A 19,751-nucleotide genomic window follows, 5' to 3' on the forward strand; every position below is an offset into this window, starting at 1 on the left:
AACAAGCAATCACGTCCCATGTAAAATTGGGTTCCCAGACCCCAGGGAACTTGGTGACTTGGGAAGGGGTATCACCAGCCCTGTTCTATAATTTTGGTTTACCTATTTTGCTTCATGTTAAAAAAGAACGAAACATGTTTTTTTTTTTTTCTTTAACTATGTAAGAGAAACTGACATTTTCAAACAACATACAGAGTAGCTATTAATATTTAACATTTTATCCTATTAGAAGAATATCCTGTTATTACAATATCTGAGCACTTAGGAATATCCTAAAGTAATAGTAAACGTTTCTTGTGTTTTTTTAAATTAATTTTTATTGGAGTCTAGTTAATTTAAAATTTGTGTTAGTTTCTGCTGTAAAGCAAAGTGAATCAGTTATACATATACATATATCCACTCTTTTTTAGATTCTTTTCCCATATAGGTCATCATGGAGTCTGGAGTAGAGTTCCCTGTGCTATACAGTAGGTCCTGATTAGTGATCTATTTTATGTATAGTAGTGCATATATGTCAATCCCAATCTCCCAGTTTATCCCTCCCCCCTTCCCCTTTCCTCCTGGTAACCGTAAGTTTGCTTTCTACATCTGTGACTCTATTTCTGTTTCGTAAATGGGTTCATTTGTACCAGAGTAAACATTTTTAACTTGAGGAATATAGAGTTTATGGGATCAAATGAAACACATTTGATATAAGTATACCAAACTGAAACGATGATACATTAGAAAACTCTCTATTGCAATATCATGAAAAATGTTTAACTTAAAATTAGGTAGACACTAGAGCTTTAAAAGAATGTTAGAACCACTGAGAATGCTCTCCCTGGCTCTTAATGAGTCATTCATATATAATTTAATTTTTCTAGTATATAAAGTAATTCCACAGAGACATTAAATATAGGGGAATTGTTCTTAATGCATTACTGAAAATATTGCTATCCTTCTAGTTTGTAGGACACATTCTGGAAGCCATCACTAAAACAGAACCAACTCACTGTTGGTAAATGCAGCCTGGAAGCCCACGCCACTGCCTGAGCCATCGGAGACAAATCTGACCCACAGGATGTGCCCAAGAATGGATGAATAATTGAGAGGGAGGACGTTTCCACAGTATCGTCCCACCAGGCGACCAGTGGCGTTTCCTTCCCGGATCTCCACAAAATCTCTGCTACAGTCTTGAGACTCCTCCACCTGGAAAGTTCTGATTGGAAGAAACAAAATTAGGGATTTAACTGATAAAATAAATTTTGGGATTATCCTGAATCACTTGCTGGGTTGACCTGTTTGGTTTTTAAATTTTTTCTTTAACTTTAATCACAGTGTCTTTTGGCTAACTCAAAACATTTCTTACACTCAAATTTGTTGAAATGGTGATTCAAGAGATAGAAGACAATTAATACACTGCCTTCAGGGAGTTTTCTTTCTGGGGGAAAATTGGGCAACAAGATAGAAAAAAAACAGAATATAGAAGACAGAATATCATGCCATCAGAGTTATTTTGAGGCAGAGGTATCACATGCAATTGTGAGGTTTAGTAATAGCTTGATGGAGAGATTTTTTTTTTAAGATGGAAATGTAAGCATAAGCTGGATTTAAGGTGCAAAAATGGTGGGCAGGGAATGCGTGCTAACCAAAGCACACATGCAGAAAGAGTGGGACATATTTAGAAATCTGTGAGAGGTCTCGTTTGGTTAGAATACTGAGTACCTTTAAGAAAACATTAGAAGACATAGCTGGAGCAGTATGATGGGTTAATTTTGGGAGAGCTTAAATGCCAATCAAAGGCATCTGTACTTAATTTCTGTAAAGGTAGAAAAAAACATGGCATTTGCACTAAAACAGGCTAGCGTTCAAGCATGGCATAGTCAACTTCTTTATATTCTGCAATTATGATGACATGGGGGAATGGAGGGTGGGAAATAAGATCTACCTCATGTAATTGTCATTAGTCACATATATAAAGAGTCTGGAACACGTAGATGCTAAATGAATGCCTTTAAAAATTGGCCTCAATGCTTAAAAAACTTGGATATAATCAAGGTAATATGGTGTTGGTGGGAGGGTAGACAAATAGATAAATATAATAGAAGAGATGGTCCAGAGAAGGATCCACAAGTATAAAGTCAATTCGACCCAATTCACGGTGCCAAGTTTGGGCTTCAGAAGAGACTCTGAGGCTGTATTTGGAAATCACCTGTACGCATATGAAAACAGCTGAAAACATGGCTAGATTGGGGGTTTAGAAATGAAAAAGTGGGGAGTGATACACAGAGAGAGAGAGAAGAGATAAGAGCAGAAGCTTAGGGAACACCCATATTTTGAATTCAGTGAAAGGAAGAGGAAGCAATAAACCCAAGAATAGTCTGGAAAGTAGGATAAAAACAAGATCAGTGTCATGTCACAGAAGCCAAGAGAAAATTAAGGAGAGAGTGATGAAGAGTGTCATATGACAGAAAGATCCAGGATTAAGAACAGGTTATAGCAGGGGTCCCCAACCCCCGAGCAGGCAAGCAAATGAAGCTTCATCTGCTGCTCTGAGTCTCTCTGCATCACTCACAGTACCGCCTGAACCATCCCCCCCACCCTCCCACACCAAGTCCATGGAAAAATTGTCTTCCATGAAACCGGTCTCTGGTGCCAAAAAGGTTGGGGACCGTTGGGCTATAGGATTTGGTTACTCAAAGTAAATTAGTAACTTTTAAAGGAGCAGTTTTAGAGGGTCCACTATAGGATTATTTTTCACACATATTAAGGAGTAAATTAGATGATTTTTGGTGATTTCCATAAGATGATGAATTACAATAACAACAAGACAATAACAAGTTTTCTATAACACCCAACAATTAGAATTTATAAATTCTCTATATTTATATTTTTCATGTGCCCATTAACATGCATAAAAATGTATCAATATATAGTTGACAACACACCAAGTCTCAGAAAATATTAAAACTATTAAAAAATATGTTCTCTGACCACTATAGAATAAAATTAGAACAGGGTAATAAAGAGATAACAAAGAGATCCCGCAATTTGGATATGTAAAACAAATTTCTATATAAACCATGTGTTAAACAAGAAATCATAATGGCAATTTAGAATATATCTAGGACTGAATGAGAGTGAACACATTATGTATTCAAACAGGCAGACTTGAGCAGTAGAAGTGTGCTTGGCCCATAAAACTTAGGGAGTGTAGTCAAAGCATTATTTAGAGGGAAATTTATAGCCTTAAATGTTTATGGTAAAAAAGAACTAATACTAAGAAAAGTGGACTAGATGTCTAATCCCAGAAGTTAGTAAAACAAAAAACAAACATACAAACCGCAAAAAGGAAGTAGAAGAAATAACACAACAACATCTGAAATTAGTGAAACAGAAATGTAGAAAATACTAGAAAAGATTAAGAAACCAAAAGCTATTCTTTTGATAAGACTAACGAAGTATAAACCTCCAATAAGACTGACCAATAACAGAAGAAAGCTTAAGTGAACAATATTACTAATAAGAAAAAGACAAAACAACAGATATACTAGAAATTTTTAAAATTATAATGAAATTTACTAAAAACCTATGCCACTAAATTTGAACTTAGACAATATTTATAAAAATACAATACTATAACTAGTTGAAGAAAAAAATGGAAAAACCTAAAAATACCATTAAATCAAAAAATGTCAGTATTAAAAATTGCCTGCAGACAAAAGGAAACAAATACCTGAGCCCAGATTATTTTATAGAGGAACTCTACCAAAGCTTCAATAAGTCAGTATCCCAATCCTAATCTTGTGTATATTGTAAAAAAAAAAAAAAAAATTGAAAAGAGGGGACAGAGTCCAACTTATTTATGAATTTAATATAATCGTGGAAGCAAAATCAGTCAAGGGAGTCAAAGAAAGAAAAAGTTTAAGTCAATCTCACTTAATGCCGATGAAAAATCTTACATAAAATATTAGCTAAATCAATCCATCAATCTGTAAAATATGTAAATCTTAATAAGGTTGGACTCACAATGGTTTAAGATGAAAAGATCTATTACAACAATTCAACACACACACGTACACACAAAGATTTAAAGAGAAAAAAAGATGCAAAAATATATGAAGGGAGAATCAGTGACAATTGCAGTAAAGCATTCGCTAAAACTGAACACCCATTCATCATAAAAACTCTTAGAAAATTAGGAATAGAGGGACATTTTCTCAGCCGGATGAGAACTGCCCACCAAACACCTACAGCAAATATACTTAGAGGTAAACGTTTTTAAACATTTCTTTTAAGTAAGAAACAACACAAGAAAGCTTGCTCATCACTTTGTTGCACAGTGTACTTAAGGGTTCTCCAGGGCAATAAGACAGGGAAAGGGGGAATGGTTGTAAGAATTGGAAAGGAAGTGCTATAAATCAATATTCAAGAGCACTCATTCATTCGTAAATATCTACCGAGCACCTTAACATGTCAGGTCCTTTTCTAGGCACTGAAGATAGAGTAGCAGACAAGAGACAAAATTTTGGGTGATTCTAGAGAATGGAACAGTGGTAGGATAAGATAATATGCAAATTTACAATGCTTGGTGTCAGTCTATTTATCTCTTGCAAAAATAAAATACAGTGTGTGTGTGTGTGTGTGTGAAAAAACAAAACAAACAAACAAAAAAGGATAATATGCAAAAATTAATAGGGTTTCCTTATACCAGCGAATGAAAATTTACAAGATGTAACTTAGTCAACACTCATTCAACAATATTTGTCTCTCTACTATATTGCCAAACACTGGGACAGGACAATGAAGAAAACAGACAATGTTCCTTCCTTCGGGGAGCTTACATTCTAGAAGGAGAGATAGATAATAAACAAATAAATAGAAATATAATGAGGTAGTGATATGCTCTAGGAGGAAAAAACCAAGTGATTAAGGAGGGTTATTTTAGGTAAGGTGGACAGGGTACATCCATAATTTTTAAATGGGCACCATTTTTAATAGCAACAAAAGATAAGATGCCTAGGAATAAATGTAACATGATATCTATAAGACTTTTATGGAAAAAATACGAAATTTTAGTGAAGGACATAAAAGAAGACTGAATAAATGGAAAGATACTCCAAGTTCAGTATGAAGAGTCAATAAAGATTCTCCCCAAATTAATCTATAAATTCAATGTATTTCCAGTAAAATCAATAAGTATGATTGCATTTATGTAAAATGTAAAACAGAAAGCAATATTATGTAGTGTGTATGGAGACATGTATACATATATTATTGATATATATATAATAAAAGGATATAAACATGCATAGACGTGATACACATAAAATTCAGAATATGGGTCATCTCTGGGATGAGAAGGTAAGGGAATGTGATGCTGCCCTGTAATATTTTATTTATTTAAAATTAATTTTTAAATATAAAAGCAATTTAATTTTTTTTTTAAGTAAATGAAGTGAGTGCAAACAATTCTTTTTTTCAGAAGTAACTGAAAGAAATTTTTGCTGAGAAGAAGAAGGACAAGATAAAGAGAAGAAGAAAGAATGGTCTAGTAGGACTATAGAAAAAAAACATTGGCAAGGAAAAAAAACGTCTCGAGAATAGAAAACTTACTTCCTTGCTGTGTATCTTTCAGTCACTGCTCAACATTACGTGAGCAAGACTTCACATGATGGTAAGCACAGCGCCCTCCCCGGGCTCTATCTCAGCTAACAGGTTAGGATGCGTAAGGTACAGGTGACCAGCCTGGAGGTTCCGGGACCTCACTGCTCACTTTGGGATCAACGTATCAGGCACACCTCTGAGCCTTCACTGCCGACCAGAGCCCTGGAGCAAACCGGTCAGCTCTGCTCTACCACTGGCTTCTCAAGCCAGATACTAGCACCGGTAGGTCTCTAGCCAGACGGTGAGTCTGTGGCTCTCACAATCCCACCAAGGTGGGTTATTACACTGTAGATCATCGGGATCTATATTTCAGACTTAGTCTTAGCAGCAAGCTGTGACTGATAACCGAGCACAGAAGAGATCAGGGAAGACCCACATCAGGCTAAACAAACCACACATTTGTCTTACCTCCACTGTCCTCCTTGACAACTTAATGCTTCATGAGACAAAGTTCATAACTACAATCACTTCTGGCAAATAACTGCTCTGAATCCACCCTTAGAATAGCTGCCAAGTTGGGCTCTTAAACTCAGGCTCAGCTTTATTATGATACCATAACGTTATCAATGACGTACAATATGCTAAAATTGTGTTCTTCTGATTTTCAGAAGAAGGAAGAAGGGGTGACCATTCTCCTCAGCAGGCGACTTCTATGAAATTGCCCCTAAATCTTTACTCAAAATGCTGCATGTGGTTTAACAGCATCAGCGTCACCCCAGTGCTTGTTTGAAATGAAGCATCAGGCCCCACCAGCCAACTGAATCGGAATATGAATTTTAACAAGATCCCAGGTGATCAACATGCACAAGAAAGTTTGGTCCAATGGTCTAGAAGATCGCTAAGTGCAAGGTTTTTCTGTTTTTTTGTACCAGACTGGTATAATCCAATGCTAAATGTCACAAAAGACATTTCATCAGAAAGGATGGTAGGATGATACCTGTAAGAATCAAATTAGACCTTTTAAAAAGTTTTATTGTTCTTGGAAGTCTTTCGTTTAGTCCGGTTCATTTTATAAGCAAATCCATCCTCTTTCCAAACACTTTGGCTCAGATCTGCTGGTAAAAATATGATGTGGAACAAAAATAGTACAATCACTGTTTCTCATTATCTCATTTTGATTCTTGAACCTAGATCAATCGCATTTTAAAAGGACTCTGCCAGCATAAAATACATTTTCTGTTAATTCCTTTAAATATCTGGTTTATAAAAAAATGTCTTTGGGGGTTTTATTTCTCCCCCCTCCTTTTGTGTTATACATGCAACCATAATTTCTCCAGCTTTTCTCCCTACTCGATTTCACCGCCATGTCCACAATCCAAACCCCATATTTTAGAACTTGACATATTCCATATGTTTTTCATATGCTTCTCACCCACCCCAGGGGAAGTTTCCAAGCACCCATCTGGATATAGTTTAGACCAGGGCAGAAATAACTCAGAGGCCTGGCCATAAAGCCCTTCTCAGTATCATCTGCATAGAGGGGAGCATCTTGCATTCCACAGATTATACTTTAAAAATAAAACTCAAGCAAGGAACACGAAATAATCAAAATTAACTTCTTATGGATGAGAAAGGAAAAAGATGAAGCATTAAGATTTGCTTATGCAATAATCAGGACTTACTGTCCATTGAAGAGTAAAATGAATGAAACTGGCTTTTCGTGTTTATCTTCCACCCTCTAGGAGGAAAGCCCAGTGTGGTTCATTTGGATTTAACTCTGAACTGCCACACAAGATACTTTAGAAATGGCAGAGTGAGAGAATTTAACATTCATTGAACATCAGGTATGCGTCAGCTTTGTGGTATACATTTAAAATTGAACATCTTTAATCACACCTATGGCCCTATAATCCCCTATAGATGAAATGAATCTCTTTCGGTTTTAAACAAATAGCTTCTTGACATTAACTTATTAGTAACTTAACAAGAAATGGGATCTTGTCTGTCTTAAACATTCCCAGTACCTGGCCCAGTTCCTGAGAACCACTGAACATCAGATTGTTCAAGAATGTGACTGTGGTAAAGACCAAGAGGAAAAAGACCAGAAAAGCCCTTTGATCTAGCAATTATGAGGCCTATTAAGCCGTGTGAAGGACTTTGGACTTTATCATAAGAACAATGTTCATGGTTTATTCATCACTGGATATAAAACGTCAATTATGGGAGTAACATGTGCTTTATATATGAAGCATCTAGCAAGGGTGCAACAGTGCTTATGTGTATAAAGTAGGGGCTTAATAAATATTTGTTGAACAAAGAAGTATATATATATATATATATATGGTCACATATATATATTTTTTTCCCCATACAAAACTTTGTGCTTTTAGTAAAGACAAAAGCAAACAAAACCTCTTTCTCACGTGGCAACTTAAACTTGTATTGCGTTTCAGGTGTTCAGAGGGTGTCTTTGTTTTGACACAATGCCAGCTGGACCCTGAAGAGGCACTGTCTGATTGATGGGCTAAAACAAAGTAACTTGAGATGTTTGAATGTGGTCCACAAATAGGACTTCTCTTTCATGTTTAAAAATCCATTCTTGATGCACAGAATGGCATGCCTAGAAGAGGAGCAAGACTTTTTTGAATAAACAGAGCAGTGTCTCCAAAACAATCTTCTTCTCTCCAAGCAAGTTACTTCTTATATTCTTTTCAAGACAGAATTATCAACCCCAACCAAAGGCCAATAATCTATGACACAGAAAAACAAATAACTTTTAATTTAAAATGGCAATTTAAATACCAATGTCTTGGGACATCCCTGGTGGCGCAGTGGTTAAGAATCTGCCTGCCAATGCCGGGGACTCGGGTTCGATCCCCGGTCCGGGAAGATCCCACATGCCGTGGAGCAACTAAGCCCGTGAGCCACAACTACTGAGCCTGCGCTCTAGAGCCCACGAGCCACAACTACTGAAGCCCGCACGCCTAGAGCCTCTGCTCCACAACAAGAGAAGCCGCTGCAATGAGAAGCCCACACACCACAACGAAGACCCAATGCAGCCAATAAATAAATACCAATGTCTTATCATCCAATATTTATTAAGCACTCATTACCAGTGTAGCATGTCACAAGTATCTCTCTACTGATGGGATTAAAAGGTCCCATTTCACTTACCATGTGCTTTTCACTAACAACTTCCAGAAAATATATTATTGTTGTTTAATTTAACCTAAGACCACTCAGAATGTGGCAGGATCCTACTGCTGATTGCATGTCCATAGTCCATATTCAAAAAGGCTTACAGTTCAACGAGGAACGTGAGAGTGATTTTACAAATCAACCACTAAATTCTGTAAAAAATTAATAAAGAGATACCTCAGTTACACAAAGCTGAGAAACCAGAAGAAGGAGCTCTCACACCCTGTGAAGGTAGCAGAGCCCAAGAGGAAGAAGAAAGACTCCTCTTCTTTCTTGGCATGGACTTAGCCAATAAGAAGCCATGGACTCTTTGTTTACTGAAGCCCTCCTAGCTTCCTTTTCCCTGTATAAAAGCATCCTCCTTCTTCTGCTGTGCAGGGACTTGCAGGGGCTCACCATAGGTGCAGACCCTGAATTGCAATTCTCTGCTGATCCTGAATAAACCCACCTTTGATGGAGAAGTATCTGGCATTCTATTTATTTCAGATCAACATTTCATTGGTTTGATAAGCAAACAGGTATGGTACCCACAAATCCAGCCCACTGTCACTCACTGTTTTTCTTGCCAACCCTGGAGTTTAAAGGTATGTCCTTCTCCTGGATCTGAGCTCACACTCTCTTAGCGTTTGAAGCTCTCCAGGTTTTATTCGGAATCTGTTTCAAAGCTTCATCTTTCTGGTCAATGCTTTGTTCTGTACATGAGTATTCACTTGGCACTTCTATCTGATTCGAGATCAGGCTGTTTCAACTGAAACTGGCCAGACTTCGACCCATTCCTTCAGGAGCAGGGGCTGTTTCACTGAAACTGTGCCAGTTTTTGTCCAGCCTTCGGCATATTCTTTTGCAAAGGGCTATTCTCTGGACACTGGCTGAAAAAACCTTTGGCCTGGCTCCTCTAGGACCAAGACCTTTCCTTAGAATTGGCTGTTATTCAGGCTTCCAAGCTGTTTGAATTGAGCTGTTTGTGTTGTAAAATGTTTGAAGATTGTTCTTTTACTTTAGAGAAAAACCTCTGAGAAATGGAAGCCCAGTTTTTGAGAGTACCCACACCCCCAACAGGAACTCTGGCAGATCTGATGCTTAAGACTAAAGTCCTTCCTCATACACATTCCTAACTAAACGGACCGACCCGATAAAAGTCTGTCCTACAGAGTGAAGTAAGTCAGAAAGAAAAAGACAAATACTGTATGCTAACACATATATATGGAGTTTATACTTAAGAAAAAATTTAAGAAAAAAAAATGTCATGAAGAACCTAGGGGTATTTAAGAAAAAAAAATGTCACGAAGAACCTAGGGGTAAGACAGGAATAAAGACGCAGACCTACTGGAGAACGGACTTGAGGATATGGGGAGGGGGAAGGGTGAGCTGTGACAGGGCGAGAGAGAGGCATGGACATATACACACTAACAAACGTAAGGTAGATAGCTAGTGGGAAGCAGCCACATGGCACAGGGAGATCGGCTCAGTGCTTTGTGACCGCCTGGAGGGGTGGGATAGGGAGGGTGGGAGGGAGGGAGACGCAAGAGGGGAGAGATATGGGAACATATGTATATGTATAACTGATTCATTTTGTTATAAAGCAGAAACTAACACACCATTGTAAAGCAATTATACCCCAATAAAGATGTTAAAAAAAAAAAAAAGCAATTTAGGATATCAATGGCCATTGTGGGGAACTTTTGAAATCCCCAAACTTAACTTTCTTAGAACCAAAGTAGACTACAATAGCTCAAAAATTTCCAGAAATGTGTGGAATACTTACTTTGGTTTTTTGAGGCTTCCCAACATTATCTGGAGCCTAGAATTGCCTCTCTACAAAATAAGATTTTAAGGCTAACTGAGGCAAACATAATTAATGAGATAAAATGGCCCCCAACGCCTCAGGCTCTTCTTCCAGCACCATCTGGTCTCTCCATTGGCTCCTCATGGTCAGACCTCATCTCCGGCGCCATCTTCCTCCTTCCTTGCTACACCACCTATGCCTCCTTTGTACTGCCAATTCCCCCATGCTAATTCTCTTAATGAGCTTCCCCATTTGAAACTCTTCCCATTCCTGTTTCCTCTGCACTTGTCAGAATATGTCTGTTTACAGCCACTATGGAGAACAGTACGGAGGTTCCATAAAAACTAAAAAGAGAAATACCTTATGACCCAGCAATCCCACTACTGGGCATATACCCTGAGAAAACCATAATTCAAAAAGAGTCATGTGTCATAATGTTTACTGCAGCTCTATTTACAATAGCCAGGACATGGAAACAACCTAAGTGTCCATCAACAGATGAATGGATAAAGAAGATGTGGCACATGTATGCAATGGAATATTACTCAGCCACAAAAAGAAACGAAATTGAGTTATTTGTAGTGAGGTGGATGGACCTAGAGTCTGTCATACAGAGTGAAGCAAGTCAGAAGGAGAAAAACACATACCGTATGCTAACACATATATATGGAATCTTAAAATAAAAAAAAAGGTTCTAATGAACCTAGTTGCAGGGCAGGAATAAAGATGTTGACATAGAAAATGGACTTGAGGACATGGAGTGGGAGGGTGAAGCTGGGGCGAAGTGAGAGTTGCATCCACATATATCCACTACCGAATGTAAAATAGTTAGCTAGTTGGAAGCAGTAGCATAGCACCGGGAGATCAGCTCGGTGCTTTGCAATGACCTAGAGGGGTGGGATAGGGAGGGTGGGAGGGAGGCTCAAGAGGGAGGGGATATGGGGACGTGTGTCTGCACATGGCTGATTCACTTTGCTGTGCAACAGAAACTAACCCAGTATTGGGAAGCAATTACACTCCAATAAAGATCTATTAAAAAAAATAAACTTAAGCCTTCTGAGAATCCAGAGGTTAAGCCCTTAATTTTTTGTACTCCCTGGACTAAAGCTGAACTGCAATCCATAGGCAAGGCTTTCCCAAAGTCACTGGAGATGCTCACAAATTGCTGGACAATTTAATATAGTCATTCAAACTTGTCAACCTGGTTTCTCTGACTTGTATCAGCTAGTTCATATGCTGGTGAGTGAAGGCCAGGCTCAGCACTGGATGAAAACCACTAATTGGGGGAAATCCTAAAAGGTCTCTAGAATTACAGCTGGGGGACCAGCCTGCTATCTTTTTTTAAAGATTTAATTTTAATTTAATTTATTTTTTTGGCTATGTTGGGTCTTCGTTGCTGTGCGTAAGGTTTCTCTAGTTGTGGCGAGAGGGGGTCACTCTTGGTTGCGGTGCGCGGGCTCCTTATTGGAGTGTCTTCTCTTGTTGCAGAGCAGCATGGGCTCTAGGTACTCAGGCTTCAGTAGTTGCAGCACGTGGGCTCAGCAGTTGTGGCACGTGGGCTCTCGTACGCCCAGTAGCTGTGGCGTACGAGCTTAGCTGCTCCACAGCATGTGGGATCTTCCTAGACCAGGGATCGAACCCGTGTCCCCTGCATGGGCAGGCAGATTCTTATCCACTGCACCACCAGGGAAGTCCCCAGCCTGCTATCTTATTATATGATCAGGCTTGGCCAATCCCTAGGCACCTTCATCAAGCAGTTCCTAGGGTTTCTCCAAAACCTGTTGATTGGAACAAAATCCAGGCATACACACAAAAATCTGATGAAACTGTTCATGATTATTACAATCAACTTCAGGTTATTTTTAAAGAAAATTCTGGTCTTCCTTTAGATGTTGATTCTACGCAGGTAGTTTTTAACTCTATGTTTATTAATGGGCTGAACTGAGACCTTTCCCTTCTAGGAAAAAGGACCAGGATGGAACGGGAAACTATATCTATTCCAGATTTAGTTAATGTGGCAAACCAGCTCTCTCAAACTCTAGATGAGGCACCTCAGAGGAGGACTGCCAAAATTCTTAACCTTCAGCCCCAGCAAATGAAGGCTCCTAAATGAAACCAAAACCCTACTAATTTCTATTATTGCAAAGAGCCAGGACATTGGAAGAGATTGTTACAAATTTAAGTGCTTCAGGTGCCTTCAGCCCTCTAACCAGCCTTTCAACATCCTCCCAATTCTCACTGATGGGGCTCCAAGGAACTACAGGGATTTTCCCCAATTCTCCCTCTTAGTTGGCATGGAGGAACATTTCTCTAGATCGGGGATGAAGCTCTTCCAGTCCTAACTGACACCAGAGCCTCACTCTCGGGGCTCAACCCCATTACTACAAAGCAGCCTCTGCCTCTGTAGTACTAGAGCTGATTCTGGAAATACTTATCATCTGTCTCCACTGAATCAGCTACCACCTTCCTTATGGGCAAAATCTCCAACTTATGCTGGAGATTCACAACAACAAAATTCACAAGAAACCTCCCATCAAGATTTAAGTAGACCTCTCAAAACCTCTTCCCAGAATTAATCAAAAACCTTTTAAAAAAAGATCTTCAAGGCATAAAACCCCTGATGGAAAATTATAAGGCTTGTCAAGGCCTCATAATCCCTGTACTGTGCTCTGAAACACTACCATTTTACTGGTGAGAAAACCTACAGGTCAAAGGTGAAGGTTTATCTAGGATCTCAAAACAATCAACAACATTGCTATCTCTGGACATTCAGTTGTCCCTAACCCTTATATGATACTGCCGTCAGTATCATATAAAGAATCTGGAAGCAGATTCTTTACTGTAATTGATTCATGTAGTGCATTCTCTAGTATTCCAGTTTAGGAAGCTAGCCAATACCTTTTTGCCTTTACTTGGGAAGAAAACCAATTAACCTGGACAGTAATGCCTCAGGGTTCTACTCAGAGTCCTTATTTCTCAGGAATCCTGAAGGCTGATCTGGATGATACAAAATTCTCTAGAGATTCAACTACTTTGTTGCAATAGGTGGATGATCTGCTTCTTTGAGCTCCTTCTCAAGCCTCCTCACAGGAAGACTCCATCCACTTGCTAAAGCTTTTAGCCTTAAAGGGACCTAAGGTAGCCAAAGGAAAACTGCAGTTTGCCCAAACCCAGGTTTGATATTTAGGGTATCTGCGATCAGAACAAAGGCTATATCTCGATCCAGATAGACTTCATGGTGACCTAAGTTTCCCAAAACCCCAAACGAAGCACAACTGCAACGTTTTCTCCGGCTAGTTGATTATTGCTGAAATTGGATTCCAAATTTCTCTCCTATGGCTAAACCTCTGTACGTTGTACTCAACAATAAAAACCTCAATGCAATTTTAAGAGAAGAAACAGATGACACAGTCTTTGAGGCCCTAAAGGAGAGTTTGGTGAATCCACCTGCCACCTGCCCTTGGGCATCCCAATGGTCAGATTCTCTTCTTCCTTTTTGTATATGAAAAGAATGGGAATGCCTTTGGGTACTAATCCCAAAACACAGGGACCACCATTGACCCATAGGGTATTATGGCCAGCAACTGGACCCTGTAGCATGGGGATATCCCCCTTGTCTTAAAGCCATTACAACCACTCCCCTTTTGGTTAAGATCACCGAGAAAATTATTGTGAGATCCCTTTTAACCATTTTTGTACCTCATACAGTAGAAGTTCTGACTTCTCGTCACACTCAACATTTCCCAGCCAGCCACCTCACCTCCTGTGAAGTCCTTTGGTTAACTGCTCCTCACATAACTCTCTTCCACTGTAATAACCTTAACTCGGCTACTCCTCTTCCCTCCATCGCCAGCGAAGTCCCTCATGGCACTTAACACTGAAGCACCACCTCCTGACTCCTCAGGACGATCTGCAGGGAATTCCACTGATGGTTCTCATTTAAGAGGTGATAACGGCAAATACAGTTCTAGGTATGCTATTAAGACTCCTTTTGATGTTGTTGACGCAGCATCTTTACCTATGGTTACCTCAGCCCAGACTGAATTACATGCTTTTACATGGGCTTATACTTTAGCCAAGGACAAAACTGCCAATATTTATACTGATAGTAGATATGTTTTTGGAGTAGCTCACAATTTTGGAATATTGTGGAAGCAATGTGGCTTCCTTACGTCCAGTGGGAAAAAAAAATTTAAGATGGCCCCTGTGTTTAGGAATTATTGGATGCAATAATTTCACCTGCCACTTTAGCTGTTATTAAGATTCTGGGGTATTCTGAACTTGACTCTCTGGAAGCGAAGGGAAATCACCTTGCTGATATTTCTGTAAGGAATGCTGCCCTTAAAGGGGCCAATAGCAGCCAAACTTCTGTCGTGGTCCAAAAGGAAATTTAGAAAAACTGGCTAGAGAAGCCCAGCAATCAGCCTCAGAAAAAGGAAAACAAGATTGGAAAATCTGGGCTTCCCTGGTGGCGCAGTGGTTGAGAGTCCGCCTGTCGATGCAGGGGACGCGGGTTCGTGCCCCGGTCCGGGAGGATCCCACGTGCCGCGGAGCGGCTGGGCCCGTGAGCCATGGCCGCTGGGCCTGCGTGTCCGGAGCCTGTGCTCCACGGCGGGAGAGGCCCGTGTACCAAAAAAAAAAAAGAGATTGGAAATTCAATAATTGTTGGTTTGATAAAAAGAGAAAGCTCTGGTTTGCATCAAATAACAACCTATTTCCACCCAACACTCTAAAACTCCCACTCCTCACTGCTGTACGTGCATTAAACCATTGTTCTACAGACAAGATGATAGCCTTCATGAATCAATATTAGAGGAGAAACATTAACAGGGCTGAAGAGAGTGCCAACCCTCACTTGTCCCACTTGTCCAAAGTAGAACCAGGGAAGCCTGTTTGTACTGCTCCCAGACACTGTATATTGCCTAATGGACAATTCAAGCTCTGGTAAGTGGATTTCATACAATTTCTTCCTCTAAAGGATATAAATATGTTTTAGTCATGGTCCATATGTTTTCACACTGGACTGAAGCCTTCCCTTGCAGACAGCCTACTGTCCCTTCTGTGGCAAAAGTCCTTTTGGAAAAGATGATCCCTACCTGGGGAACTCATCTCAAACTTCACAGCGATCAAGGAATCCATTTTACTGGCCAGGTACTTTGACAAGTCTGCTCTGTTTGGCTCGTTTCACAACACTTGCACTGCGCTCACCACCCTTATTCCTCTGGTTTAGTCGAACACGCTACCAGCACCATTAAGACTCAACTGGCAACATTTATAGAGGCCCTCCAAACCTCCTGGTCAAAAGCACTGCCATCTGTCCTTCTAAATCTTGGATCTTCCGCTTTTGGAACTCATAAACTCTTACCATTTGAGATAGTCACATCATTTCCAATGCACTTGGTTCCCACCTCTTTTGACACACGACTGATAAAAGGAGAGACATTCCAACATTGCAAAGGATTAATTGCCTCTATTAAAAATAACCATGTTTTAATAGAGCAATCTTTTCATAGTGTACCCTTGGGAGATGAAGACATTAAGCATCACATCTTGCAACCTAGAGATTTTGTCTACTGCAAAAGAGTCCTCCAGAAGAACTCACTTCAACCTCATTGGAAGGGTCCCTATCAGGGACTGCTAACCAACCCTTGTGACACCAAGCTCTGAGAAACAGGCTCTTGGATTTATGTAGCACACCTAAAGAAATCACTGACTGTACCTGTACATCACCTGGTGACCTGAAAGTCAAGATTTTCTGGAATTGAAGCAGACGACATCTGACGAGACAGCTTTCCCAAGATATACTTTTGAGGATGACATAAGGCTTCAGATGATCTCCAGTCTCTATGATCTTGATATCATATGGACTTTAGACAAAAAGCACCTGAGAGTTCTCCCTCCTACCCCTCCTAATTACTCAGACGTGACCTTAATAGATTTTCAATCTGTTCACTTTCCCTCTGACATGAGATACTATACCAGGAAAGGTCCTTCCTGACATTGACACACAAAAATCCACTGAAACTAGAAACCCTGACTCTAGATCAGCAATGATTTCAGAGAAAGATTATGATCAAAAAGGGGAAAAGTAAAAAATTAATAAACAGAAACCTCAATTAAATAGAGTCAGGATACCAAAAGGGGGAGCCCTCATGCCCTGCAAAAATAGCAGAGTCCAACAGGAAGAAGAAAGGCCTCTCTTCTTTCCTGAGGGGCTCAACCAATGAGAAGCCTTGGATTCTCTGTTTATTATAACCCTCTAAACTTCCTTTTCTTCTTTATAGAAGTGTTCTCCTTCTCTCGCAATACAGGGACTTGCACGTGTCTTGCCACGGCTGCAGACCCCAAATTGCAATTCTCTGCTGATCCCAAATAAACTCATCTTTGCAATTTCCTGTTGATCCTAAATAAACTCATCTTTGCAACTCTCTGCTGATACCAAATAAACCCATCTTTTCTGACAATGGTGGATTAGCACGGGGATAAGACATAAGGGTAAAGAAGGCTTAACTGAGATGGGGATTTCTGCCGGAAGAAAGAATGTTAGTGATGCTCTGAAAGAATCTAAATGTTCCTAATTTTTAAAAAAATGATAAAATTAATGTTATCTGAAAATGAGAATTCCAAAAATTAATGTACCAAGAGCTCAGGAATGTGCTCTTGGTAATGTTAGGCAGGACTCTAAAACCACTGCAGGAGAATTTTAATGCTATTTATAACCTAAACTATGACTAAAACAGAGGAGATATGGAAACAGACTTCCTGAAGTTCCCACCATATTCTCTAACAGTTGTTTGGACAAATATGCTATTAGTTGTCCATCCTATTAGTAACACTGCTTCCTTCCTGCAGATTCATTCTCCCTGAAACAATATACTATAAAAAAGGACTTACATAAAAGACAGCTGGAGCTGGTTGCCAGGGGAACTGACAATGTTCCAGACACATTCCACATTAGAGGGATAAATTTCTGGGTAGCCAGGGCTGTTGAAGATGCCTTCAGCCATGTGGAAGATGCCACCACAAGCTAGAAGAAAAGAGAAACAAAGTGAGTGGCAGATTAAATATTGAATACAAGACACCATAAGATAAAGGAGAAAGAACACTAGAACAGCTGCTAGCAGCGTCAAAGGATATGCCATTTTCATTTCATAATAAAAAAAAATCCATATCATATATAATAAGGAAAAGATTCTGAAACCTGAAAACTAAAAGTCACAGGGTATGGTGGATTAGAAGGAATCTCAGCAGTTTCTTTTCTAAAAGCCTTTTCTCCCTGTGAACTCTAACTTTATGTAATAAAAGACTCATTTTAATTCTGTAGTCCCTCGGTATTTCTGACCAGGATGACTTTCACCCCTGGCCTAGAACAGAAGGCAGTACTTCAGCTTTTCCTTCTCAGGAGAGCACAGGAACATGCACAAATCTTCTTGGTGTTCTAAGGCTTTTATCTGCTAATAACAAGGAAGCCAGCAGCACTCTCCTGGCTAAGAGCCCCAGCACTGGGTGCCCCTCTTTCCCCTCCTCCCCATAAGCCACCATCTATCCTGCATCAGTGACAACACCCAGCCCTGCCTGAGCGCAGCTGTGAGGCCAGGGAGACTAAAGAACAGCAGTCGTCCACCCGTAAGAGATGCCATCAGACACTGTCCATCAGGGGCTCCCTTAACAAACATATCATGAAGGAGAACAAGGAGACACCGACAAGATAGTCTCCCAAGATCATTCCAACCAGTTCTCCCCACTTCCAGAGCTCATCCGTGTAGCATCAGGCACAATTGCCAAGGTATGGGAACAACCTAAGTGTCTGTCGATGGACGAATGGACAAAGAAGATGTGGTATAGAGTTCACTACTGCTAGACTTTACAAGCGTGTTGACCTAATTTGAAAGATAGTAAGGTTAGTCATAGAGGTGATCTAGAAAGCTAGCTCCGAACGCTGAACGCAGAAGAATCCCAAATAATAAACCAAGGATTTTCTACACATTTCTCATAACCTAGCAGCACCATCTGCTAACATTTCTTACCTGATGTTGATGCAGCATATGTGGCGTGGAAACCACCAAAATTCGCTATAGAATCCGAGACGAACCTCAGTGTCAGAGCATTGCTGAAGGAAGTGATGGGGTGGGGCATGGAGGGGCCACAGTATCGGCCTAAATAATGAAGACGATGACAAGGAGAATGGATGATGACAAGTAAACACGTATTTTACTAGAATCACAAGAGACCAAAGCAAACAGAAGAAAACACTATTAGGAGAAACACTTAAACCAGGGTCAGTGTTGGGGACGATGCCTGATAATTCAGAATAAGCTATGAATGCAAGCACAGGGGAGATGATTCGTAAGCATGGCCAAGAATGTTAGGGGGAGGCAGAGTAATACAGATGACCTCCAAAGGTAACGAATGCTAAACTCTCCAGTGCAGTAGGGACCTGCGCAAGTAAACGCGCTAATACTTAAAAGCAACATATAAGAGCAGAGAAGCACATGGATGTTGGAACCAAAACACCTGGATTCAACTCAACTCCCGGCTCTGCCACTTACCAGCTACGTGACCTGAGTCAAGTTACTTAAGTGCTCTGTGCCTCAGTTTCCCCACTTGAGAGCGGGGACCATTGATAACAATGAAATCCTGTATCATAAGGGTATGAGGATTAATTGAGTTACTGTTTATAAAGTTCTTAGGATAGCACTCAGCACATAGTGTTATATATAAGTGTCCATTAAATAATATAGCCTCAACCTCAGTTAAATGCTTACAGACAAAAATCTCAAGGAATACAATCGGAAGTCTGCAGAGAGCAGAGAGTATTCCTCCATTGCCTGTTATCATCTCAGGCACTGTTCTGGGCACCGGGAATAAAGCAATGAGCAAAACAAAGTCCCTTCTCTGATGCAGCTTGTCTTCTAGCGCAGGATGAGAACCTTGGATGACAAAGCTCAAATACTCCCAACTCAGGCACTGACACTGTCCCTAACTAAGGCCCCGACAGCACTCCTGACTCAGGAGTGACTCATGGAGAATGTTTAAATAACCTGAGATTATTTTGCTTGAAAACATTTCAGAAACTATTTAGCAGCAATCCCTAATTTCTACTGGGATGTATTACAAACAGAACTCTAGATTACCTATCTACTATCTGTCTATCTATCTGTTCTTTTGTTTCCACTGA

The 19,751-nt window shown here is 40.0% G+C and overlaps 1 protein-coding gene across 1 annotated transcript in view; it reads right to left on the bottom strand.

The window, feature by feature from the left end:
• Window positions 1–19,751, bottom strand: part of CUBN (cubilin) — a 263,719-nt gene that overhangs the window by 100,460 nt on the left and 143,508 nt on the right. The window contains exons 35-37 of the mRNA XM_065870957.1: window positions 18,601–18,729; window positions 17,468–17,600; window positions 996–1,201 (exon numbers count right to left, since the gene is read on the bottom strand). Of these exons, the coding sequence (XP_065727029.1) occupies window positions 996–1,201; window positions 17,468–17,600; window positions 18,601–18,729 (468 nt within the window). The remainder of the gene's footprint in view (window positions 1–995; window positions 1,202–17,467; window positions 17,601–18,600; window positions 18,730–19,751) is intronic.

This window comes from Phocoena phocoena, chromosome 2 (assembly GCF_963924675.1).
Source record: "Phocoena phocoena chromosome 2, mPhoPho1.1, whole genome shotgun sequence".
Taxonomy (NCBI): Eukaryota; Metazoa; Chordata; class Mammalia; order Artiodactyla; family Phocoenidae; genus Phocoena; species Phocoena phocoena.